The 25741-nt window shown below is 36.6% G+C and overlaps 1 protein-coding gene across 5 annotated transcripts in view; it reads left to right on the forward strand.

The window, feature by feature from the left end:
• Positions 1-25741, forward strand: part of ARMC2 (armadillo repeat containing 2) — a 110681-nt gene that overhangs the window by 79213 nt on the left and 5727 nt on the right. For 4 of the 5 annotated variants that reach the window (XM_050709855.1, XM_035564774.2, XM_050709854.1 and 1 more), the window contains 7 exons: positions 558-778; positions 5618-5763; positions 7617-7716; positions 18844-19165; positions 20604-20726; positions 22578-22691; positions 24112-24244. In XM_050709855.1, coding sequence (XP_050565812.1) covers positions 558-778; positions 5618-5763; positions 7617-7716; positions 18844-19165; positions 20604-20726; positions 22578-22691; positions 24112-24244 — 1159 coding nt within the window. The remainder of the gene's footprint in view (positions 1-557; positions 779-5617; positions 5764-7616; positions 7717-18843; positions 19166-20603; positions 20727-22577; positions 22692-24111; positions 24245-25741) is intronic. The other variant, XM_050709856.1, reaches the window with a different exon arrangement.

The following is a 25741-nucleotide window of genomic DNA, read 5'->3' on the forward strand; positions in this document are numbered from 1 at the left end:
GAAAAGATATGCTAGGCTTGTTTTAACAAGTGTTAATTTTAACATTTCGGATATCTGACAGGGATGGCATAAAGCAAAAGTGTTATGGTAACTTTATCTACATAAAAAGTGAAGCTAAAAAGGCTACAGATAGACTTCAAATGTGAGATGTGAACTACGCATCTGTGCTTTTTAGTGATCCATTTAAGAGATTTTAGTCTTCAGCAATCAGTAAGAATAAAACCCTTTTAACATCTCAAGTCTAATACACAAAATTCCAGGCTTACACACTTTTGCAAATCTTGAAGATTTTAATGATTACTACTGTGGGTTTACAACAGGTACCTGAAGCCTGACAAAACAAAAGTCAGGCCCATTCTGTTATCCATCAATTATTATTCCTTGGTTTTGATCCAAATACCCAATTTTTCTAGCTCATTTGTTAGAAAAGTACTATAAAGAATTCAATTAGAGGTTGTTGTTTGTTGTTGCTTTATATGTTAATCTCTTCAATGACTGAACTATATCAAATAGAAAATGTTAATATGAGGCTTTCCGAATAATGATTTTCATTTTAGATTGTTTATTGGAGGTCCTGACAACTGAAGATCTACAAAAAAACAATGAAGCTCTCCTGTATTGCATGGGAGCTATAAAATTCATGTCTGGAAATGCAGTACTCCTTAATGAAATGGTCAGCAAAGGAGCTGTTGAAATGTTGCTGCAATTAATGAAGCAGATTAATAACATAAAAGAAAATGACGCATATTTCTCCAACTTGGGCCACCTATTAGTCCAGGTTAGCATTTGCATTTATTTCTAAAAGTAAACACTTCAAGGGGAAATTAAAAAAATTAATTAGAAGAGATGAGCTACGCCTGTGTGCCACCGTGAGTTGTCCCTATATTTGAATAGAGTTCTTTTTACGAAGTTTATATGAAGTTGTTCAGGACAGAAATTTAATTATTGTAGGTATTATTAGCAGTTAATTTTAAAGGCTTCATAAATTCTGAAGTTAATAGGAATATTCTTAGGTACCTAATAAAATGAATTTCTGGTTATTATTTTATGGTGCTTGTAGTGTTCTGGATCTTATAATAAATAGGAAAAAATGTGTTCCTTGTCTAAATTCTGTAAACTGCAATAATAAATACAAACCAGCACTGCAAAATGCATGTTTAAAAAAAATGCATTGGAAAATATATCTACATTAATTTGACGAAGTACTTTTTGAAGAAATATTATTTAAGGAAAGGGGCAACAGTATAAAAAACAATAGTAGAGTATCTTTTTGAAGGCAGCAGGCTCAAAACTTTTTCACCTTGGTGAGTGATGGCTATAAAAAGTAGTCCTTTGCCCTAAAACTGTTTAAACCATAGTGCTTCAGAACAAAATGGGTGTGTAAGTACATCTTAAGTTATGCATAGGTTGTGGTGTTTTGTATTTGTTGAGGATTTGCCAAGTAGATTTGTCAATTATTGATGTAAAGATTAGTCGGTGTAATTGTAAGCTTCTGGGCTCTTCACAAGAAAATGAATTGGATGGTTTTTCTGAAGCAGCGATTATACTAAATGGCAGATTTCTCTACTAATTTACAAACAAGGGATTTGATACTTGAAATTCTGTGTGAAAACAAATAGCTTACATCATCATGTTGCTCTTACTGATTTTTGTTTATTTTAGTGGAGCTGTGAGGTATGTCTCTCCAGAACAGTGTGTATAATCTTACACAAACATAGCCTGGGAGAGTTTGCAAATGGCAAACTAATAAAACAAATGAATCAGAGTATATTCAGCTGTTTGACCTGCTGTCTGAACTTCCCTGCAACTTTGCAGGAATGCCTTTTCTTCCATTATTTGTGTGTGGAGAAATTTGGGTTTTAATTCAAGTGTTTAATTTGCAAATATATGAAAGGAAGCTGTAATATTTTACATTTTTGTTTTGGTCATTATAATCTATGCTGTTTTTCAGTATGATTGGAAGTGTAGCAAAAGGTGTTTCTAGCACTAGCTGTTTCTAGGAAGGCCTCGGTTATTTTTTGGAAAGTTATTTTTTGGAAAGTCAGTACTGACAACTGTCTCACTAAAGTCACTGTTTCACTTGTTTGTATTTCTTCTCCAGTAGCACAGACACTAAAATGTAGTGATTCCTGCTGCTATGCAATTGCTGGGTGACTTTTTCATGCCATTTCCTTTAACAAATCTACATTAATGTGAACCATTTCTTCTTTGTAAGTTAACTGTTCAGTCATCATAAACAAATACAGGACTATGTCTGTCTTCAGGGATATAGTATCAAATACAATTTCCTTAAAAATTCACATCTTCAGAATACAGAAAGTTTTTTGCCATACTTAAGCTTGTAGCAAAAGATTAAATATGCAGTGATGTACAGAAAAAATGAATAAATACAAGTTTTCAAGAATAGAGGGCAAATTACACTGGAAGAGAAAAACACCTTAAGTATCCACAGTGATCTCTGAGGGAGGCTCTGCTGGCTCTAAATCCTGATAACTCAAGTGTCTCAGTTAAGTGGAACTGACCCTTCATTTTTTAACTGTATAATTGCACAATCACCAGATGGCAGTGTTATACATAATCCTGCCAGGTTGTATTTTGTTGGAATAAACTTCCCCTCTGATGTCTTCATTATTAACAAAATATGTTATGCAGAAGTTTCACAATACAAGGATAAAAATCTTTGTAATAATATGCATTTTTCCTTAACAGAGGACATGAAATCAAGGTAGTCTTTGACTCGTTTTATGTTACTGCATCTAGTATTCTGATCATATTTCTATGAATTACAAGAATGCTTATTCAAAAATGAAGACATTTAAAGTTTCACTGGCAAGACTTAACAAGTACTCCATATTCCTTAATTGAAAAGCACTTAAATGTCTTCCCCTTTAAAAATAGCAATTATCTGATGTTAGATTTTCTGGTTTTGTGAATTTGATCTTTCACATGGCAACATAAGGATTAGGGGTGGTGGAAATTGCTAGAGCCAGTTGTTAGGCATTTCTCCACGAATCATGTTGTCTGCTTGAAGAAATTAAGAGTAGCTCTTGAATTCATCTGGTGGCTGGCTGGCTTCTGTTATTTTGTAATTTGGAGTCTTGACATTTCACTTATGTACTAACTGTTCTTTTTTTATTAACAGTGCCATCTTTCTCTACAGGTTTCATTTCTGTCTAGCCTTTACTGTTTTTTTTGTAAGATAGTTCTGTAGTTCTGATGATGACGAACTCTGAGATTCCCTGATAAAGTACTAGAGGAAATGCAAGTCAATTTTCACTAACTTTGCACATACATTTACCGTTGTACTTTGTAAATATTTCTGTAATTTCTAAGCCATGTAGAGATTGTATGATACTGGTCACTTACAGTAAAATTCTTGATAATTTATGTGCATCAATAAAGGTTTTAGGATTTGTAAATGCACAGAGGCAACATAAGAACTTATTTTCTATTATAAAAAAATGAGTGAGGAAGTATGCTGGGTAAGTCATACTACCCTATGAAAACAAGATGTTCCACAGGCAGTAAATCTGAAGTTATCTGATTTGAAATGGTTAGGGAACTTCTGGGGGGTTCTTATAACAAGTGGTCTCTGACCATTTCCAACAGAGTATTTCTGGATGTTTGTAGGATTTAAGGAATACTCTATTTGGGGAGTGGTGATAAAATGAAGTTATATCATTTAAATAACAAAAAAAGGATTACTCCAGTAGAAACTAGAGATGAGATGGTGAGTAAATGAAGAAATGCAAGAAAGTAGTTTGTGATAGTGCGAGCTGAGACAGTAAAACTCACAGAATTAGTGCTGCCATGGTGGTCCTGGTGGAGAAAAAGCCACTGGTAGATGTCCAGCAGAACTGGAACAAAGTGGATGGTTACGATATTTTGTAAAGACTTTTCAGGTTAGTTTGAGAGAGTGCACAGAGCTCTCCTACAGTGTGGGTCTATTTCTAAGTGTTTTGGGTTCTTCTAATATTTTTGCTTTGCAAAAGGCTTTCGACCTTGGTCTGAATTGCTGTAGATTTATTATTATTATTATTTTTAGTATTAATTAATTTCCTGAGGTAGGTTTTCACTTCAGCATTACAAATCTAGAGATTCAAAAACTCCTCCTTAACAGAAATAGCCACAGTGTGCCTTTGTGGAGTTCGCATTTTGAAAGTTTATAATTACCTTGATTTTCTCTTGTACTAATAAAAATAAATGACCTACAGTATTTGAACGGAGCTAAGCATTCTTTAAGCATTGATCACTGAAGTTTGTTACATGCCTGAGCCAGCAGTGCTTCCAACTCTCTTGGCTCAACATCAGCTACTTTTAGCAGCCCTCAAGTTCCTTCTTGCTTTTCTGTGCCATGCGTACATTTGGTTGCTGCTGCACAGCAGCAGAGCACTGAGGAAGCTATTGCTAGTTAGAAATACCTTTCTCTTCACAGAGGTTTCTTTTGTCTACCTGACTACAGTTTTCCTAAAAGTTGTAGTATCTTAAAGACATGTACATTTTTGCCAAATTTGCTGAAATTGACAGCAAAGCTGTTGGAGGATGGACAGAATAGTGCTTAGTGACCTACGAGCAAAGGCTGCTCAAAGGCAAAAACTCAGCCTGCTCTTTGACAGATTTTTCCTTCAAAATGATCAATTGCAAATCACTGGGCAATCAGTACAGCTCAGTGATGTAATACTTCATTTCTAGAGTTTTGTGTGTTTACAAACAACGTGAACAAATAGTCTTTATGCCTTACCAAAGTACGTTTAAACCCATACTGAATTTTAATACTTTGCTCTTAAAATAAGGAAAATTTGAAGAATTCCCCTATTCACTTTAAATCAAATGATCTCACAATAATTTTATAGTTTATGGTTTAGATCAAAAGTTAACTTGTGTGTCATCGCCTGTCTGACCTTGGTATTTAACTACTCTTATCTAGGAAGAGAACCAGAGAATCTCAAAATATGCAGTAGCTGATTCATTGTGCGTATTTACAAGTGATAGATTATTTTATGCTTTAAGCTCCTTGAAATAGAACAGTATGAAAATATTTTGGTTTCTCCAAAATAAACTTGGGCTTCAGCTTTTAATTTATATACTCATTGAATGCCAGATTTCTCTTGACCTTGATGAAAATTTGTTAATCAAAGAAAATAAATTGTATTGAATTTTATGTCAATTCATCTTCATTTGTCACTCACAGTTATCAAAATATGTATTGGATGTCAGTACTAATTTGCAAGACTTAAATGTAGTTCTTATAAAATCAGATGTTATTTGACATATCACTTTAACTGTCCTCACAACATTTCACAGAATTTCCAGTTAACATGTGGTCATATCCATGCGTGGGAAAGAGCATGTTTTCCTCAAAGGAAGAGGTTACATGCAGGCAACGACCAGTATCAATCCTTCATTTTCAAACATTTATTCTAATATACACACTTCTGTTACTTACACATTTCCTGTTATGATTTATTGGTAGGTACATACCTGCAGAGTATTAACAGGATATTCAGTCTGCCTTAGACATTATAAATTAGACCCGAGCCTTATGAAACTTTCAAAACAGTATGGATTCTGTAGTAAATAGCTACGATTAATGACTCTTTAAATATTCTATGTGCAGCTGACAGCTACTTTGCGAAACTTGGCTGATTTATCTCAGGCAAGATGCCAACTCATTTGCAGTGGTGCAGTCTCTGAGCTCTGTGTGGCGCTAGAGCAACGTATGAACGATAAGGATGTGTGCACCTACATTGTCAGGATTTTCAGGTGAGTTTGGAACACAATTCTGTCGATTTCTGCTTGCAGTCAAGTCAGCATTACTCCTTCAAGTGACCTCAAAGAGGGCAGGATCAGGTACTAAAATTGGAAGATTTATTTTCATTTAATTAGATTGGTTTTGAAAAGGTCTGCATAGTTTTTAATGATTTTATATGATGATAATGTCTTTACTTGTACTGCTAGAATTCTTTAATATCATCCATACAAACTTGGATTCGTTGTCCCGGGTAAAAATATTTCCTTGTATTGTGTCACTCTCCATTCACACAGATTCAGATTTTTGAAGTACCATTTCAAATATGTTAGAACTGCATAAATGATTCATGATTAAGTTAAATTGATTAAATTAATTGATGATTAAATTAGGATTAATCCTAAATAGGATTAATGATTATTTTAGGCCATGATTTTAAAAAGTGCAGGAAATTACACAATCTTAAATTATACAGGGGACTGTATTGTAAAATACAGTAAAAAACAATGATCCATGCTCATTGTTTTGAGCTGTTACAGCCTGTTCGAGGACATTAATCTGTGGGATCAGGGCTTGAGTGTGCAGATGGAAGCACTGAAAGAATCTCAGTTTTATGGGCAGCTCAATGGCTGCTTCCCAAGATGTGCTTAGTAGAGGGAGATCAGTGTGAGTGAATCACCCCCAAAAGATTCTTTTGTAGTCTGAATAGTTTCTCAGTTGAAAGGCTTCCAGTTACCAAGCACAAGCTTGCAGTACCCAGTGCTAAATGGACTTACAAACAATTTGAGGATTTTATAGAAGTTGTGAAATTAATTGTTGGCAATTTCAGGAGAAGCTGGATTATAAACACAATTTATGAATGCCATTCTGTGTGAAGTGTTTGCTGTTGCTGCTTTGTTACTGTCATGAGTCATGTTGCCTGTGGCTCCACATTCATTGAGAAGCCATCCTGGTATGGACTTTTCCCCTTATTCAGCCCCTCCAAATTATCCATCACATTCTCCTTGATAGATGGGTTGCACTTTGAAGAGCAGATACATAAGGATCTATCATTCCTCCCTTTCCACAGTCAAAAACAGGCAAAGTCTTCTCCTTTGCCATGTGTGCTCTGTGTAAAACATGTGAATTGTTCCTCAGTTCCATGCCACCTTGTCTGCATCTGTCTCTCTAATTTTACTTCTAAAATGAGTCAAATTCTAGCAGTGATCACAGCACTTTGAGCATATTTACCTCTAACAAGAGAGCATTTCTTTTACTTGGTAAAACGCCATGGAAAGTGTGGCTAGTTAGGTAATGTTTTTGTAATTGCACTGTAATTCTGACAAGGACATCTACTTGATCTAGAATTCAACATGGAGAAAAAGTAATTTGTTTTATTTAAAATTTCCTTTTTTGTAATGATAAAGATGAGCAGTGTAGGACTGGAGCAGCGGTTAGGGAAAATGCAGAGATAATACTGTGACTGCAAGGTTTGTTCTACATGTTTGCTGGTGAGAGACATGCTCTGTTAGTGCTGACACTGGGCTCTACTAGGCTTGTGTTAGGAAGGGAATCTTCATTCCTCTTAGTCTGACTTCCCATGTCACCCTAAACTTATGGTTCTTCCATTTAATACTAAGAAATGCTGCTGTTAGCATATTGTGTCAAAATGGCAGGCAGGTTGGGAAGCTCCTTATGTGTGCTTCTTTCCATAATTTGCCCTGATATGTGACTGTGTGTGCCTTTATTAGAAGTCAAAGTATTGGCATTCATTTCACTTGTTGGAAAACGTGGCTCTGAGAGGCAGAGTGATTTTTATTTTTTATATCTTTTGTGGGGGAAAAAAAGTGCTTTCATTCAGTTATATTTTATTTTTGTACCTTTGTAGCAAACTTTCTTCCTATGATGACTTCTGTGCAGCTTTAGCAGACTGCCCCAGATGTTACGTCTTATTTTTAGCCCTACTAAGCAAACACCAGAAGCAGCAGGTCAGTTTTTTCATCTCTTTATTTTTATATATTAATCCTCTGATGTGTCTGTGCATTATTGTGTGTAAGCCTGTTTTCTGTGACCTACTTTTACGCATTTTCCAAATAAAATTTTTAAAGGATTGACAGCATTTTAAGTAGTAAATAATTGAAATGAAATCACTTAGATTAAAAATTCAAAGCAATACAGAAGACAAACAGTTGATTAACTTGTCTGTTGGTTGCATGTGTCCTTTGAGTACTTAATTGTTTTTCTTAGTTTTAAAAAATACTTTTTAAAGCAAATAGTTTATTTGAAAATTTAATAGTAATAGAAATTGTAGGGATTTCTCCTGCCTTCCTCCCCTGCAAAAGAAGTGTGAATTTTCCGGAGCTAAACAATTTGAAAGCAGAGGAAAACTTGTTCCTTGTTAACTGCGTGAGATATCAGAACATCTCTCTTCTACCAGAGAAGATGCCTATAAGACCTCATTTGGAACATGCACCTAGAAATATGTGTTTAGAGTTTGTCAAAATGCCTCAATATTACTAGCTAAAATTATATAGAGATTATACTTGTCACCAACTTCATTAGAACTTCAAGGATCGGGTGTTGCTGTATTGTCTTGCTGTATCATAGTGATCTTTATTATGTTTACTGGAGCACTAGGCTCTGGGATTTTGTTGCAGAATCACAGTTTTAAAGATTGCCACATTGGTAGCAGCAGAGTGCCACACGTGTGGCAAATACTCAATTGCCAGGTAAGATATAAGGAGAAAATAATTTTTATCTAAAGCATAAATGTTTCAAAATCGGAACAAGGTTTCAGAACAATGAGCATTATGTTTATTTTTAAAAGTGAGGAACCTTCTTAACCGCTCCAGCATCTAAACTAGCTTAGCACATTTAGTTAGCCTGTACAATTTATAACAGGTTCAGTAATTCCTGGTGAATTGTTGGAGGGAGGCCTTTTGTGCTGCTATTGTTAAAGGCAGTTAATGAAGGTAACAATATCAGCTATGCTGAACAATCAATTCCTTCTCTTGCCAAATACAAAAATAATTTCTCCCTTTCCTGTTTACCTGCCTTCCTGTTTTCTGTGATAGTACATGTGGAGGAGGGAGAGAGATTAAGGTACTTCCGTTTTTATAAATGTCTGTTGGTTAACATTTCAGCAGCAGACCTGAGTATTTCTAGGTTCAGGCTACTCTTGCATTGTGTAGTCTTTGATGACACTCAGTAAAATGCTATGTAAACAATACGAGAAATATTGAAAGCATGGTATTTCACTAGATTTATAGCTGTTTTTCCTTGTGAGCACTATATTAAAATCTCAACAAATGATGGGACTAGGAGTAAGGAGCTTAAAGTGAGTAACATCTTCCTTTCAGTCTTCATCTCTAATTTTAACAGGAACTTGTGTAGGCTCCTGGCATAATAGCTTCGTGTCATAATGAATTCTAGGCTCATATATATAAATTCAAATTGTTTGTTTTCAAGTAATGTTCAGAAGTTAGCTTCTCATGTCTGCTTTCTTAAGTGGTTCTAAAATACACCTTTCTTCACTAAATAGCATTGATTTTTATGTTAAACTGTCTATCAAAACACAAATTAGTAAAGAAATAGCTTGTATATTAAACCAACTTAGTTATTATATTATGATGATTATATATGCAGGGTCTTCAGAATCGTTATTTCTTACTGCAGTTTTTAAAGAACCATGCAACTGTCATTTGTCAGCTTAGTGAAGCTCGGTAGAATCAAGAAGAGGGATGTGGATAATGTAATGCACCATTTTTTCTGTACTGTATAATAAACACTTGAGCTGTGAGAAGGGGAGTGTTTTTCCTGGGATACAGTTGGCACTGTTAATCTTTCTTTCAAAATGCTGACAGCTAGTGAGTTATAGAGTGAGTTGGTATCTTTTGAAAAGAAAACAACTAACAGCAGTGTGGGTAAAATTGTTTGCTGTGGGAAGAAGTGAGGAGGAGGATAAATCAGTATTATTAACTCAAACCATTCAAAATCCTCAGGACTGAGAACTGATATGTTAAGAAGGAGGAAGTGTGTATGTTTTTTTTGAATTTTAAGGTTGTAAAGTTCATGTTTTTTCTACTGGCAATCATGACAGCTAGAAACATACTGGGAAAAATAAAAGAAAACCAACAGTCAGACTTTCTCGAGTGCTTCCATATCTGTGACTTTAAAAATAAGCATTAAACATTGTGAAAATAAAAATGTGAGTACTGGAAATGGGACTAATGACTTGCTCCCATACCACACACTGAATTCCACAGCTGCCACCCAAATAGTCTCTGTTCTTCTCACCACACTGCAGTTTCAGCTCTTTTTTTTTTTTTTTTCTTTTTCTCAGCTCATGTTCTCTCTTGGGTAAAAGAGTCAGAAGGAATGAGAAAGAAGTAATTTAACTCTGTGAGAAAGACTTTGAAACTGAGTTGACGAGACTTTCTTAATTCCATGTGTCAGAATCTTAGGTAAGGAGGGGAGTACAGAGGATTGGAAAAGATGGATCTGCGAGGTAGGACTCAAATTCAGCAGTGCTTTTCAAGGCATCTGAAGTACAAGTCCAGCAGGACTTCACTCATGGTTGTTTTTGGAGCTTACTTGTGTGGAGTAACAAAAAAGTCCTCTGTGGCTGCCAGATGCTGTGGAAGCTGTCAGAATTGTTCCTGTAGAGCCTCTATCTTGTAGGGTGATCTTTGCATGCTTCTATTTCTACTCAGCTTTGTAGTCTGGTGTTTTGCCCATCTCCAAAAATCTTTGAACAAGGTACTGTTCCTCTTCCCCAGATTAGTATCTTTTCAGATAAGCTATGTAAAGGATGATGTTCTCAGGCTGTGGTTAATGTTACAAGCCATGAGGAGGCTATGCTTTTAGAATAGGGAGATTGTCTAAATAGGGCAGAAGCTTCTGTCAGTAGGTCAGGCACTGCCTGAGCTTAGGTATCCTTTTGGGGCCCTTCCGGCATCTGTATATATAATCTTTCATCAGCATACAGTTAAGAGTCTGTTTTCAATCTGAAGGGCACAAACACAGGGTGTGATACTAAAATTTGCATGGAAGAGAACTTGTGCCTGTTGTACAGAAGAGTCTCTTTATACTTCAGTTTAGCCTAGTCTTTTTAATTAGAAAACATTTGGTAAGCATCTGACATCACTGGATGTGGCAATTGTGTCTGCTAAGCAAAAAATAATTACACTGGGTCACAAGAAAGGTTCGTCCAGCCTAGTATCAATAGGTGCAAATCAGATGGCTAGAGAACAACAAAAACAGAGCAAGGCTATATGATACTTCCTATGTAAACTTGCCAAACCCCTAGCTCTTTCCAGGTTGGAGACTTCCTCAGCCAGATGGGGTTCTCTGTGTATGAAACAAAACTCAATGGACTTCTTCTCCATGAAATCATAGTCTACCCTGTAGAAGTTAGTATGGAGCTATATACCCCATATAAACTTCTAAAATACTCAATATCCATAGACAAGGAGTTGCCATAGCAACCAACCAATGCACAAATAATTTCTCTTGCTTCTTTTGAATTCGGCCTTTACTATCTTTATTTGATACCCTCTTATTCTCGAAATGAAAAGTTGGGAAATATTTAATCACTAGTCATTCATTTCACACTAACTTCCTAGACCTTTATCATATAGTCTTCAAGTTCCCTCTTTTCCAGGCTGAAGAGACCTTGCTTATACTTAAGAGTCCTCGCTTGCTTAGTCATTTCTGATACAGAGCTATTCCATACCATTACGTGTCCGTATTGCTTTGCTGAGAACTTTTTACAGTCCTGTGTCCTGCATCTTTATTGAGATGAGGGGACCCAAATGAGGCTGTTAAGATGTGGCTAGATCATGGATTTGCACGCTTGCATAAGTTTGTTTCCCAGTGATTCTAAATATCTGACTTGCTGTTTTGACCTCCTGTGAGCAATACAACCCCAAGAGGAATCTGTCACTAACCCCAAAACCTCTCTCCAAGTGGTTATGGCTGGTTCAAAGATTGTAATTTTGTATGTAAAAGTGTGACTGTTCTGTTTTGTTCTACACATATCATTTCATGTTTGTCTGCATTTAAATTTCATGTTATTTTATTACCAGATGACTACAAATCCTTCTTCTGCTTTTCAGTCAGCCTTTATCTTTGATACTTTGAATATCTTAGTGTCATCAACAGGATGTTGTATCACTGTTGTCACCCGCTTTTCCATGTTGTTTATAGTACATGTTGAACACAACAGGTCCCATCACGGAAACCTATGGAACTTCTCTGGTCATATTCTGCCATTGCAGGAAACCATAATTTACTGTTTTCCATCCTCTAAACATTTATCTATACCAGAACGTTCTCCCTTACTTAATTTCACTAAAATTTTGTTGAGTGACATTGTCAAAAGTTTCTGGAAAGACATATAGGTTGTATCAGATGGGTCTCCTTCATGTCTCTTGATCCGTTCAAAGAACTTAAGAATTGTGTGTCAGGATTTAGGAATCTTAAAGTTGATTGCATTTATTCAACTGCCCATAAATTTTATTGTTCTTTTTTATGGTTTCTTCAAATTTGTCTGGTACAGACACGAGACTTGAATCTCACTTTGATCCTTCTGTAGCAAATAGATTTCATTTTTGTTACCCTGTCCTTAGACGTCAAGCCAGTTTTGAATGAGAGGTTGCACTTCACTGTCAGTAATTAAGCTATTTAATTAATGAGTCCTTTTAGAACTCTTGGGTGATTTTTTGTTCCTGGTGATTTGCTACTGTTTGTTTTGTCAGCTTGTTCTCTAAAATTGCTTGTGATCACTTAAGTTTTTGACAGATCCTCTGATGAGTCTTCCTCAGAGAAGACTACAGCATTGAAATCTCCCTAGTTTCTTTCATAGTGGGCATGAATCAATGCAAGGAACTCATTTAGCTTCTCTGCGGTGACAATTTCTTCTGTTTTATTCTGATCATCAGTTAATTGTACAGATTCTGGCAAATGTCCTGGTCCTGATATATATGAAAAGATTTGTTATTATTTTTGTATCTCTTGCGTCAGCCAGTAAATTGCACTAATTTACAATTATAATGTGTGCTGCTTTACCTGTTTGATTTAACAATCAGTTTGTCACAATTTACTCTATTGAATGAAGAATAGACTGAAGTTGCTTTGTCATCCTCTCTAAGGAGTTGTCTGCATTTATTGGGTTCAGTGTGCCTGGAGCTGCCCTACTTTCTTCCCAAATGCATCTACCAAGTAGCAGGTCCCAAATTAGTTTTGTGAGCAAGCAGACTTCTGTTTGTGAGTTTTTCTTGTCTCCCTCTGAGAAGAAGACTCACAGTTAGGGCTGTTGAAAGTCCTTTTTTGCTCTTTGGATTGCTGCAGTGGGGAAGACTGTCACAGATGGGGCCTGTAAATGCGGAGAATTTTTCTGCTTTGTTTCTGGCATTATTTATTAGGCAAAGCATTATCTGCGTGCACTGACTGGCCTTCCTGGATGTTTTTTTTGGTTGGCTTATGGACAATTTTGTGCTGAGCTCCCGGGAACCCAGTATCTGTTTCAGTCAGTCAGTCACATAAAGTATGTCACCTAATAGCCTACCACAACCACAGGCTCTTAACAAGGGTCCAGTGCTGCAGCTACGTTTAGTTCCAATTTGCACGTTTGCCCCTGAGATGCTCTGTATTATTGAACTCCGCTCAGTGGCATCATTGTCTTATGAGATACTGAAGATTTATTTTTGATTTATTCTTAATTATTTCTGTTTTTTAGAGATGGATAGTGGTGGTGTGTCGTTTTTTTGTTTGTTTGTTTGTGTGTGTGTGTGTGTGTACATAGCTTTGCCTCTAAAGAAATGGTCATCAGTGCTGACATAAGCAGGTTTTTGTGCTTCTGTTACTCACTTTTCCTCTCTGTGCCACCCCTCGTTTGGGCTGAGGACAGCTGTTTGTGTGATTGCATGATGCAACAGGTCGTAGAACTGACCCAGCTTCCAATAACCCTAAAAACGGAGGGGGGAAAAAAGCAGTCCTTTGCTGGGTTATGACCTGCATCACTTCCCAGTCTAATCTGTTGAACAGCCACACAAATAGTTTCTCACTCACAAATACTGAGGAAACAACATGGGGCAGGAACCAAACTGTGAATGGAAAGTAGTGAGTGCTGGTTGTGCCACCGCTTCTGCTGAAATGCTCGGGAAGCTAACCCTGTGAAGAACTTGTCTAGATAACGTGGTTCTTTTCTCTTTATCTTATCAGCATAATAGTGTCCTGGATAATTAACAAGGCCATGAAAGGGATATAGTAATCAACCATTGAAAAAACAACTGACATTGCTTACTTGCAAGAATAGTAAGGTCTGGCTCGTATGATTTCTCATATGATTTCTCCTGTGTTTTCTGCATATTCGTAACTGATCATTCATTCTCTCCTGAATTAACGTGTTTTTTTTGCAAGAATGAAATATCCATTTTTAGGGTAAATATTGTGACAACTATTAAAGAATTTTCCTGCTAATAAATCTGAATAACCACATAAGGTCACCCTTTCCCTACAGTGTGATTTCTGATAGTAGGCTGAACTGATGGTTTATTTGCATCTTCCTAGTGTTCTGGTTGTGTTGTATAAGCATTTTTTTTTCTTTTTGGTCTGAAAGAAAATGAAAAAGTGGTAATTAAAGTGCAAAATATGTGTTTTGAATGGTAAGGAATATAGAGCTCAAGGTTAGTAGTCAGCCAGTCTTCACTGGCATATATCATATAGAAGCATGTTGTTTTGGTGTACCAGAGGGTACAAAAGAGTAGTAATAATGCTCTTATTAATAATAAGAGTATAAGTAATTATCAGATAGGTAAACATTAGAATATTGCATTATAAGATGGTATTACTGCTTAGTGCAATGGACACTGTCACTAAAATATTTTGCCATATTTTGGTATTCATATTCTACAAAAGATGCTCAAAGCTTTCAAGCTTTGAAAAGAACTACAAAAATGATTATTTCAAAAACAAAACAAAACAAAACCCACAACACCCCATGATTAAACAAATCAATTTATCAGCAACAAAGATCAGATCATTAGCAAGCTGACTATTGGTAGAATTGCAAAGAAAGACATTTCTGTTCGTAGACTGTCCTTCAAATCTAGAGAAAAAGATAGTAAGAAGTAGTGGCTGAAGCTGTACAAATTCAAACTAGTAATAAGAAGTAAGGTTGTAACCAGGTAGATCACTAATCATTAGAGCAATACTACGGGGGATATAGTTTTGAACTTTTTCAGTTTGTGCTTTCTGAAATGTTTTTCAGTAGAGAGTATATACTGCTTTTCATCAAATGTTGTTTGCTTGACAAAGTGCTTGCTTTTCTTTGTTACCTTTCCCAGATCTCCAGGTGTCTACAAACAAACCTAAGGGCATGACTTCATCATTACTAACATTCATTAAGTGAACCCTATCCTGAAAAGTTTACATAAACAGATTCTGGGGTGTAGAAACTATTGGGTAGGGTCCTGTGGCATGTGAAACAGAGAAATATGTATTTCTGGGCAAGCAGCTCTGGGTGTCCTTGTTTGAGCAGGGGGGAGATCAGGTGACCTCCAGAGGTCCCTCCCAACTTTAGCCATTCTGTGACATATAACTACATTCTTCTAGTTTGTCTTTAGACTATCAGACCCTGCAAAGAAAGCCTCAGTTTTTCTGTCCAAGGATACCTAATAAAGCATAAAGACAAATTTATGAATTAGATTTGAATGAGCCCTAGAAGCAGCTTATACTGCTTGGCAGGTGGCAGAATTTTGCCTACCACTACTGATTGTGTGTAACATGAAAAAGCACATCTCATTTACAGCTGAAGGTTGAATAGGGAGCCAGCTGCTGGCATCTTGATTTTTTGTTTAATACTACCCTTCCCCTTCTGATGGGTCCAGATAGACTAACAACAGGTATTTGGCCACTGTGTGCAAACTCTGGAATGGACTTCCCTCCTTTGTTTGTCGTGTTTTAATTGGGAATTACTGACCTAATTGGCTGTCCTTTCTTACTGATAAGTAAACCTGTACTGTTTGTAGCTCTGTTCATCATGATTTACATGGAAAGACAGATACGTTTTAATTGTTAAGATCAACTGCTGTCAAGTTCTGTGACTCAGCGAGTACATTGAGTACCTTTGCTACTAGCACAGTTCAAGGAATAGATTTTTAGAGTTAGAGAATCAAAGAAATCTTTTATACCAGTAATAAAATGTACGTGGCTCCAGTTGTCTGAAAATTAAGAGTTAGATGTTGATGAGGTATGTGATGCATTTACCCCTTTAAATATGAAAATATTGAAGGTTCTTGACAGATTGGAAATAAAGAAAAACATAATGTCTCCTTCTGGAGCTTTTCTTGACATGTTTCTTCAAAGTTATTTTTACAGGTGAAACTGTGGTTTCATGTATACTCTTCCCATTAGGTTTGAGTGCGCTCTGGACAGTGTGTTTCACGTGAATGCCTCTGTATAAAAAGATGATATAACCAAACATAATTCCTATCTGTGATCTAATTTAAATCTAAATCTAATCTAAAAAAACCTACATATTATATAAATGAAACTAATAAATGACTAGTGTATAATTTTTCTGTAGATGTCCAAGAGGGTCTGAAACTCCATATACAGTTAATACTCCAAACATTTGGAGAAGCATAGTAATCCCATTTACTATACTGATTTTTTTCTACCACGTATAGAAAGGCCCATGGGCCTTGTACAGGTTTAGTCTTGCTAGCAGTTTCAAAACACCATCCATCTTTGCATGTATTTCTTTACACAGCAATTCCAAGCTGGTGTTTGTTACTCTTGCAGTGCTTACAGCAAGAGTATTTGGAAAACAAACAAACAAACAAACAAACAAACAGCCCAAAATAATCTGAACCTTAGAGCATTATATGACATGCTTTCTCTTTGACTCTGCTAGCTGAATTATCACCGGAAGATAAGGAAACTTTGGTAATATGCTATTAAAACCGGATGTGCTTGGCTTAGAAAGAAGTTGTATTTTAGAAGTTTGTTTTGCTGGCTTGGAGGTGGAAAGCACAGCTGAGATCACACTTCTCAAAATATCAGTTGATTGCTGTACTGTACCTGTTTGTCTCTCTGCTGATTGGGTAGAGCAGTTGCTGGGCTGATACTGGTTTGACCAAAATTAGCAAGTCAATAGAAACGAGTCAAACGAGCCTGCCTGCTTTTTTCAGTTCTCCCTTCTGATTCATCAGTTGTTTGTTTCAAATTCTTACAGCCTTTGTGAATTGGGGATTGTGCCAGCAAAGGTGAAAGCTCTTAGCGGTTAGTCAGTGAGAATGTTCAGAAAAAATTTTTTTGTCTTGCTGACATTTAGATGTTAGCAAAAATATGATGCCTCGTTTAAACAAACAAAAAAAAAAGGTGGAAAAGGGTCCTACAGAGCAATTGTATTAAATATATAGAGGAGAGAACCTGTTCCTCCCTTAGGAGACGGCCTGCTTCCCAAATTCAGGGATAGCATTCATCTTCTTGACCTTAAGTGGATGTTAGTGCCAATGTCTCGTGGCAAAGACTTAGACCTGAAACTTAGTTATGAGGATATATATGAAAAAAGGATTCACTGTTTACATGTCTTTTTTCCTTCGGTATCACTAAGTATGCTACAAGTTGGATGGTGTCTGGTTAACTTACATTATCAATACCATGGAGGATTAGAATATCTGACTATAACTATTGCTTTTGAACAAAAACACCAATATGCTGTGTTAGTGTACAAGCAAGTACAGCATTTAGCATTAGATAAAAATTCATCTAGCAGCTAAGAGTAGATGAACTTTTTGAAAATTAGTAGGTTTAGCTGCAAGAGACAAAATAATATATTTTAATTAGTTTGCACTTGGATTAGTTCTGACTTTCAGGATGTTTTTTCTTCTCCCATACAGGTGAATAAGAAAAAGGTGGTGGCGGTGGTAAATGCCGTTGAATTAAGATCCAACAGGCTTGCCAAAAAATAGCTGAGCTCAATATCCCACTGAAGGGCAGGGATAGGAAGTGCTTTAAGAGAGCAATTTGGTTAAATCATGGGATCTTGAGATACTATATAAAAACAGAAAGTAGGTCTCATTTAACAATGATAAGAATAAGAGGGTTGAAGGAAAATTTAAAATCAAAATCAGGAAATAAATCGCAAAATGAGAGGCAACTAGAAGTGTACATAAAAAGAAACAGAAAAACTTTCTATAGTTAATTGCAAGAAGACAATAAGGAAGCAATTGCTGCAGTGTTTGGAAGATAAGATGAGAACTACTGACGTGACACTGAATAGTGAAATGTGGAAATGCCTTTTTTTGTTTCTTTTTTTGAAAGGGCTAAGTATGCTCAAATGATTAATCTCTATTCCAGTCTGAGTTTATTTAAGTGGTATATAGTATATTTAAATGTCTTCAAATCAGCTAGGCCTGATGAAATTTACCCTGTGGTGCTTACAGAGGTCAGAAAGGGGTGATGTCTCCGGAATTCTTGAGAAGTTCTGTAGGATGGCAAGGTTGTAGGGCACCTCTCTGGAAAAGGAGAAGGAGGGGGAACTGGGGAACAATAGATGAGTCAAATTTCTGGTAAAAATCTTGAACAAATAATTCAGCAATCTATAAGCAATCACAGTTAACAAGGAAATGACCTGGATTTAACAGTAACAAAGCGAGGTGAAGTAGTTTAACCTCTACAATGGGTAACAGGCCAAAGAAGAAGAGAAGGTGGCAGTCTTTGGCCATACAACTGACGTTTGCTTACTTGTAAGTTTAGTAAGGTCTGGCTCATATGATTATTCTGGTATATAAAGTGATATTTTAAGATGTTTTAAAATTAGTATGGGGTTGATAAAAATAGATTACCTATACTAAGCATATACCATTAGTAATTAGTAGCCCCAGTGCTGTACTAGATCTGTCAGATGTTTTTAATTTCTTCTGTAAACTGGGTTATGAAAAAGAGTAGCATATGAAATTATTTCTAGTTGCTATATTTGGCATTATTTCAGTTATTCTGGGCCTGCTATTAACCAATTTGTGAAACAGAAAAAGTATTATCTTCTTTATAAGTAGTTAATAACTCCTGATTTTTTCAAGTAATATGGTTTACTTGTTTTATTGCAGGATTTGGTTATCCGTATCATCTTCATTCTTGGTAATTTAACAGCAGAGAATAACCAGGCCCGTGAGCAACTTTTTAAAGAAAAAGGAAGTCTTAACACCTTGATATCATTATTTCAAACCTACCATGAACTTGACTTGAATGCGGAGAAATGGTGCCATATAAGAGGAAGGGAAGAAGAAAAACAAACAAAACATCCTTCAGAAGCAGAAAGTGTTCTGATAAAACTGATAAGAGTGCTGGCCAATCTCTCCATTCACCCCAGTGTAGGAGCAGCTTTGGCAGCTGCCCATCGTGTTGTAGAATTACTTGTTACAGTACTAGGTAATAACATCTATGTTGTGTGTGTTTCCTGTGTTCAGTCTGTAAGGAGAGTTTAGGGTTTTTCTACGTGAGCTTTTTATCTAAATCAAGCCACACTTAAATCAATTCTGTTGCTAAAATAACAAAGTCAATTTGCTGGTGTTCATAAATTGTATTATGTAAAATGCTGTTTTTGACACTGGGAGCATTGAGTTTTCAGTGTCTGTGGAAAGAGGTTGTAGGAGTGTTTAATTCAGTGGTAAGATTTGCAGGCTTGATCATTAAGGATAAGCAAACTGGATTTTTATTTTAAGTACATCTCACTGTGAGAGTACATATATAAAAGGACTCATTGTTTTATTTTATTTAAGGTTCACAGCTTTATGACTGTTCTTGGATTGAGTATTCTTCTTTTTTCCTATTCTCATGGCTTTTAGTATTCTCCAAAAACATCTTTTTGTTTTCATCCTTTTTGGATTTCCAACTTTAATCTCTTTCAAGGGAAAGTAGAGTCCCTTCACCTCTAAACCAAGTTTTAGGACTGCGTTTTCTTTACCACTTAACAATCCCTTTGGAAATCTAAACATAGGCGAGGGTGAGGCAGACCATTCTCTCAGTAACAGAGTTTAGCAGTGATGAGATAAATTTCAAAGAACTCAGTATGTATGTGGGTGACATTAAATATTACATAAAGACAATCAGCCTGTTTATGTGCTACTTTACCAGTCTTACCCACCAGCCATGCAGGATTTAACAAAGGCAGACTCACAAGTTCATCCATTCTTTCTTAAGCCCTGTGGGAGCTTTTAGGGTTGGAACTATCTTAATCCTTGTGTAAGCACTCAAAGTTTCTCTCTGACCCACTCCCCTTTTGCTGAGCACCATATTAGTTTACAAGAAAATTTTATTTCCTTTACCCTTGGTTTCTGAGGGCAGAAACTTCAGAAAAATCAATACATGCAATTTTCAACCTTGCTAGTAGAAGAGGAAATTTTATATTGGTAATGTTGTCAGGAACTGTAAGAGAGAGAATGTTTTGGATATTGTTAAAGAACGCTATTTTGTCAATGTCTCATAGTAGCTGACATCTCAGTGCAATAGTCTTCAGTATTTCTCTGTGTCAGCAGTCTGATAACTATCATACAGGCCTGTTTCTGCATGCAAATTCTCCTCAGTCCCATCTTAAAACAGTAAATAGGATCTGTAAAATCTTTTAACTAGATTTTACACAATGTTACGTTAGTCACAATGATTTCTGTTGATGAAGAGTCGGAAAGCATGATTTTGTATTGCCATTTTGCATCAGCTGTTCCTGCTAGCCTCTGCCATTTTAATGAAAAAATGAAATAGTTTTTGCTAATAGTCTCCATGTCAACTATGACTCAGTTTGCTTCTGAGCTGTAATATACTTTTAAGTTATTCATGTGTGTGTATATACATATGCTTTTTTTCATATCAGAATATAAGTCAATTGACGTCTGTGAGGAGTTGGTCATCAATGCTGCAACAACAATCAACAATTTATCCTTCTACAAAGTGAAGGGTTCTGCTGTTCAAGACAAGAAGCTACACATTGCTGAAAGTAAGGACTTTTAAACTAGTACCTTCTGAAAGTGGAAGTTATGCATGCTAGATTTTGATACCACAAAATCAAGACACTGATAGTGTGTTCTGTGGCATTATGTTGCAGGAATATAAAGGTCATAGGGCTAAATTACTTCCATAGTGATTTCTGACTCTTCTGGAACATAATTATATGTCTTCTGTGAAAATACTTAGGTTGTTGACAAAACCCCTCTTTCACCCCAAATGAATTTGCCGTGTTGTTTTCAGTTTAGCAGTTTTTGCTAGACTTGTTCAAAATTCATATGCCTGCACCAAAATAATCACGTTGCTTTTTACTTCTAATCAGAGTATGGTAAGAAGTTTTTTTTCTTGTTACCTCCTAGACCTGCAAAATTTTGTGTCTGCAATTGTTTTGTGTCTCGATTATAAATCTGTTGCCATTTTTGTGAGTTGTGTGGTTCACTCTCCTCTGACGTTATGGACAACAGTCGTATTTCAGTGGTGTGTAGGAACTGCATCTGAGTTCTTGGACTCATTGTGTTAATGTTATACAAAAGGCTACTGTTACCTCTATCTTGCAAATCTTACACTCTGAATAGGCAAGGTATGGGAAGAAGCAGAGGCTGAAGTTCGCAAAACTGGCAGAATAAAGAGTAGGAGAAAATATTATGGCTTTCAACCTAGTGCCCTGACTGCTAGACATCATTCCCTATCTAGGTAACTGTTCTGATGTTCTGTCATGAGTCATTTTATCCTCCATAAGCCAGCTGTCTGTTAGTGGTAGTTGGAGAAATGTGGAACCAAATGTCTTTTCTTTCAGTCCCATTCGCTCTCCCTCTCCCATTTTTATTGCTAGTGTGTGGAACCAGTCCCGTCACCTTTTCTCCATCTGAAATGAGCAGAGATGAAACCTTCAGGAGACATTTTGAGAATACTTGTTGATCCAAGTGGGTGGATCCCAAAGACAAAAAACAGTCATTTCTGTTGTCTCTTTAAGACAAGTTCAAGGCATGTTCACTATTGCAACATTCAAAGAAGGAAGTAATGAGAATGAAGCCAACCTCTTTTCTCTTTTTGATTCTCTTACTTCTCTGTGGTGGAAGGGTTAATGGTTCACTGATTTGCGTCCTTCATCTGATGCACCGATTTCAGTGATTCACTTCTTCCTCACAGAAGACTGCTGAATGTAAAATGTAAAATTGCTTCTTGTTACTGTACCTTGCTTCTTGTTTCATGATGGTAGCTCTTCCTAGGAAACACAAAAGGTCTCATTCTGTCTGCTGAAGGTGCATGCTAATCATATGTGAAACTGCTAAGCAGGAAACCAGCAAGCAAGTAAACGCTTCAGACCAAGGGACAATATTAAGTAGCTGTTCAGAGAAAATGTATTTGCTTGTTGTAGCAGCACTGAGAGAAAACAGAGCTAATGTCAGAAAATAATTTTAGTTTAAAGAGACGTCCCACCATAAGACCATCTGTTCAGGATCTAAATCAATTCTCTTAGATATTGCAACATTTTTTTGTTCTGTCTTCCTGGATTTTCACATAAGCCCACTCAAAACTGTATAGCAAAACTGGTTCCCATTATTGCAACTGTGCATAGGCTATCTTCATAACTCCTCATCTGTTCCTTTGCATTTAGCCCCATATTGGAGCTCTTTGTCTCATCTTCAAAGCCCTACACAATTTAGTGCTTGTTCTACCATCTGCTCATCCCCTTCACTGCAACCAGACAGTTAGATAAATGTTCCCGTGCATTATATTTATTGCTGTTGCTGCTTGCATTCTGATATCTACTGATAAAAAGCCAAGCACATTTGTGATATACAAGTAATTGTTTTTATTTCATTTCCCTGCAAATCAATAGTGCTTTTAAAGCTGTTGATGAGCAACAGTATGGATGGAGTTGTGGAGGCTGTCAGAGTCTTTGGCAATCTTTCCCAGTATCATGAGATCTGTGACTTCATCGTACAGAAAAAGAGTGAGTTTTGCATTTGTAGGAGTCCTGTTTTTAAATGTCTATAGTTCTAAAAAGGAAAAATTTCTAATAAGCTGTCTGAGTTAAAGGGTAGAAGCAATCTTATTTGATATTTTGCAAATTATGCCAATCTTAGAATACAACAGTAGTCATTATAAACACCATTTTATTTCAGTTTCATTGAAATGGAAATATTGGAGTAGGAAAAATGTGCCATGGTGTACCTTCACTAAGGTAAATACTACCAAAAAATAAACAACAAAAAAAAACAGTTTTTCCTAAAGACTATAGGTTTGAATTTCCCTTCACTCCTTCATTTCCTTAAGTCCTAAGTTTGCAGTGATTGGATTTGAAATGAAAATCTAACTCAATTCTCATGTAGGTTCAATAGCACAAGTTTTTGGTTCTGATATTTGACAGCTTATTAGTGCTTCATGATATGCCCCAACAAAGAGACCTCCTGTTTGCCTCTGGGTGAAGTAGGATACAAGTCTTCTCAAGGCCTTTTGCTTTTGTTGCTTGAAGAGCTTTGGGAAAAATGGCTACTCCTTGCTACCCAGAGAAGGTGTGTCTTAAGTTTAATTAAACACCAGTTCACTGCAAATTTTTTCTGTCTACCTGTCAGTGCTAAAAGTGAGGTGATATGCCACAATATGCAACCTCTTTTTTCAAGGGCGAACACATCAAGGCTTGTGGAGGGAGAAGGTATGTGCAAAGGAAGAACTGATACCTAGTAGTTGCTTGCTAACGAGCTGTCTCAGCCAAAGGACTGAATTTTCCACCTTGGAGAGACTGTGGTGTCAGTGTGCTGAGCTCAGGGGGAGCTGGGAGGCTGCCTCCCCACTAGGCAGGACTGACTCCCTCGCTGGGGTTGCCTTCCACTGCCTACTGAGTTCAGAGTCAGCAAGCACTGCGAGATGCTGCATGCCCAGCATCTGCTTCTTGCCTGTTTCCTGCAGGAGCCCCAGGCTGCAGCAGTCTCAGCTGGACTTGGTGCAGTCTAAGGCAACCCTGCCTCTCAAGGAGGTAAGAACTTCCCTCTGTGAGTGCCAAATGCCTAATCTTAGCAGTTTATGCTGACTCTGTAATTGGAAGGAGAGTGATACTTTTAAGAAGTAACCTGTAATCCAGTTTGGTCAATTTAAGCTCTTCTGATTGGATTTTCACATTACTTTGATGTAGAATTTTGTAGGTGTTGTGTTGAAGAAACTGGTGTTCAGCATGATGTAGTAATGGCTATCACTCTGTCTCATAAGCCTAATCTAGAAACATCACACTAGTATGCAATGAGGTTATATTTTTGAGTAGGGTATCCCTGTATTGGACTGCTTTTTGAGTGTACATGTTCAATAAGTGTGTTATAATGACAACTGCACAATAAGTCCCACTTCTCAGTAATATCCTTTCCTTCTTTACAATCCAGTATACAAGTTCGTGATTGCCTTACTTGATGCCAAGAATCAAGATGTCTGTTTTTCTGCCTGTGGAGTTCTGCTCAATCTCACAGTGGATAAGGACAAACGAGCTCTCCTGATGGAAGAAGGAGGAATTAGGAAGTAAGTTCCTGATTATGTTTTCAAAGGCCACGTTCCGGTAGTTTCGCCAAAGTTTCAATCAGATTCTTTTTCACCAGGGCCAATAATTTACAAGGATGCATACTTAATAAATATTCAGGATCTAATAGTTTTCAAGAAAGAGCCTTTCATATTCTTCCATATGTGTGGGTGGGTTGTTTTTTTTGTTTGTTTTTAATTTTTTGCAAAAGCCTTAAAGTGGTTTAGCCTGCTGCAGTGCCAAGAATTGTAGAATGATCTCCCAAAGACCCTCCTGATATATACAGGTGAGAGTACAACGCGATAACTAAAGCGTGCTTGTCTTTGCAGTAGCTGCTTATGCCTGACTTAACTGGATCCTATGTGGGTTAAATATAAAAATAATGGACACATTTAATGTGTATCTGTTTTAAAAGTGAAGGAATTAGCATACCCCACATGGTCTCTTACAATTTTGGTAGCTACTTAGTACTTCAGGAAGAACAATCTGATCTACCCGTGCTTGGTACCAAAAAAGCTCCTGTCTTCTCTCTCTGAGAGCTCAACTTTAAGGCACTTTTATTGTAAGTGGTATTAGATCTTGAAAAACCACTGTGGATGAAACACTTGTGGCTTTGATGTTCAGATAATAGCGGATCCAGCTTAATTGGAGCAACATGAAAGATCTTGTTCTTACGCTTGTAAAGCAGTTGATACAACCTGCATTTATGTAACAATATGCCAAACTTTGAAATGCTTTCCTGTTCATGCATCATATAATTACTTACTTTATACAGTGTAAACAAGACTTTTTGTCTGCTTATCTTCCCTTCCCATGTTCTGGTTAACTTTGAAAATTTTAAAGGTGAAAAACAGAAATAAAAATAAAATACAGGTTCATTGAAGAATCAATGTGAGAAATATGAGAAACGTCTACCATATAGAATCATATAGAATATAAAATTCTCTATGCTATGCCTCAAAATTTGTGAAGCAGGAAGGAAAACTAACAATATGAAATAAATCCAGAGAATATGCAAGTGATTACAGTCAGGGTGACCTCCTTAAAAAAAATCAGCTCTGTGGATTTTTGGAAATGAGGTTACTCTACCAATATATCGTGGTTCTAATAAAACAAGGAATTAGTCTCATCAGAGAGATAAACTTCAAAAAATTAAAGCAAGATCTTTTGTTTTTTTATCGGATGCATGCCAGTCTTCTGCAGCAAGTGCTCTCAGAGATGGGAGAAAAAGCAAACTTTCTTTTGGTTGCTTTTCAATTACTGGTGTTTTTAGCCACACCTGAACGTGATAGATATTCTGTAGTTCCTTTACTAATCACCAGACTATAACTCTCACGATGAAGCCAGGAAGTGAGGGTAGGAGGGCATCATAGTGTTGAGGAAGAGAACAGCAGTGAAGGATTACTATTAGAGAGATCACTAGGGACAGCAGGTGAAAAACAGTGTTTACTTCTGCTGCCCCAGGACTTGTGAACAATGCTGTTTGGTAATGAGAACTC

The sequence above is a fragment of the Cygnus atratus genome, chromosome 3, assembly GCF_013377495.2.
Source record: "Cygnus atratus isolate AKBS03 ecotype Queensland, Australia chromosome 3, CAtr_DNAZoo_HiC_assembly, whole genome shotgun sequence".
Taxonomy (NCBI): domain Eukaryota; kingdom Metazoa; phylum Chordata; class Aves; order Anseriformes; family Anatidae; genus Cygnus; species Cygnus atratus.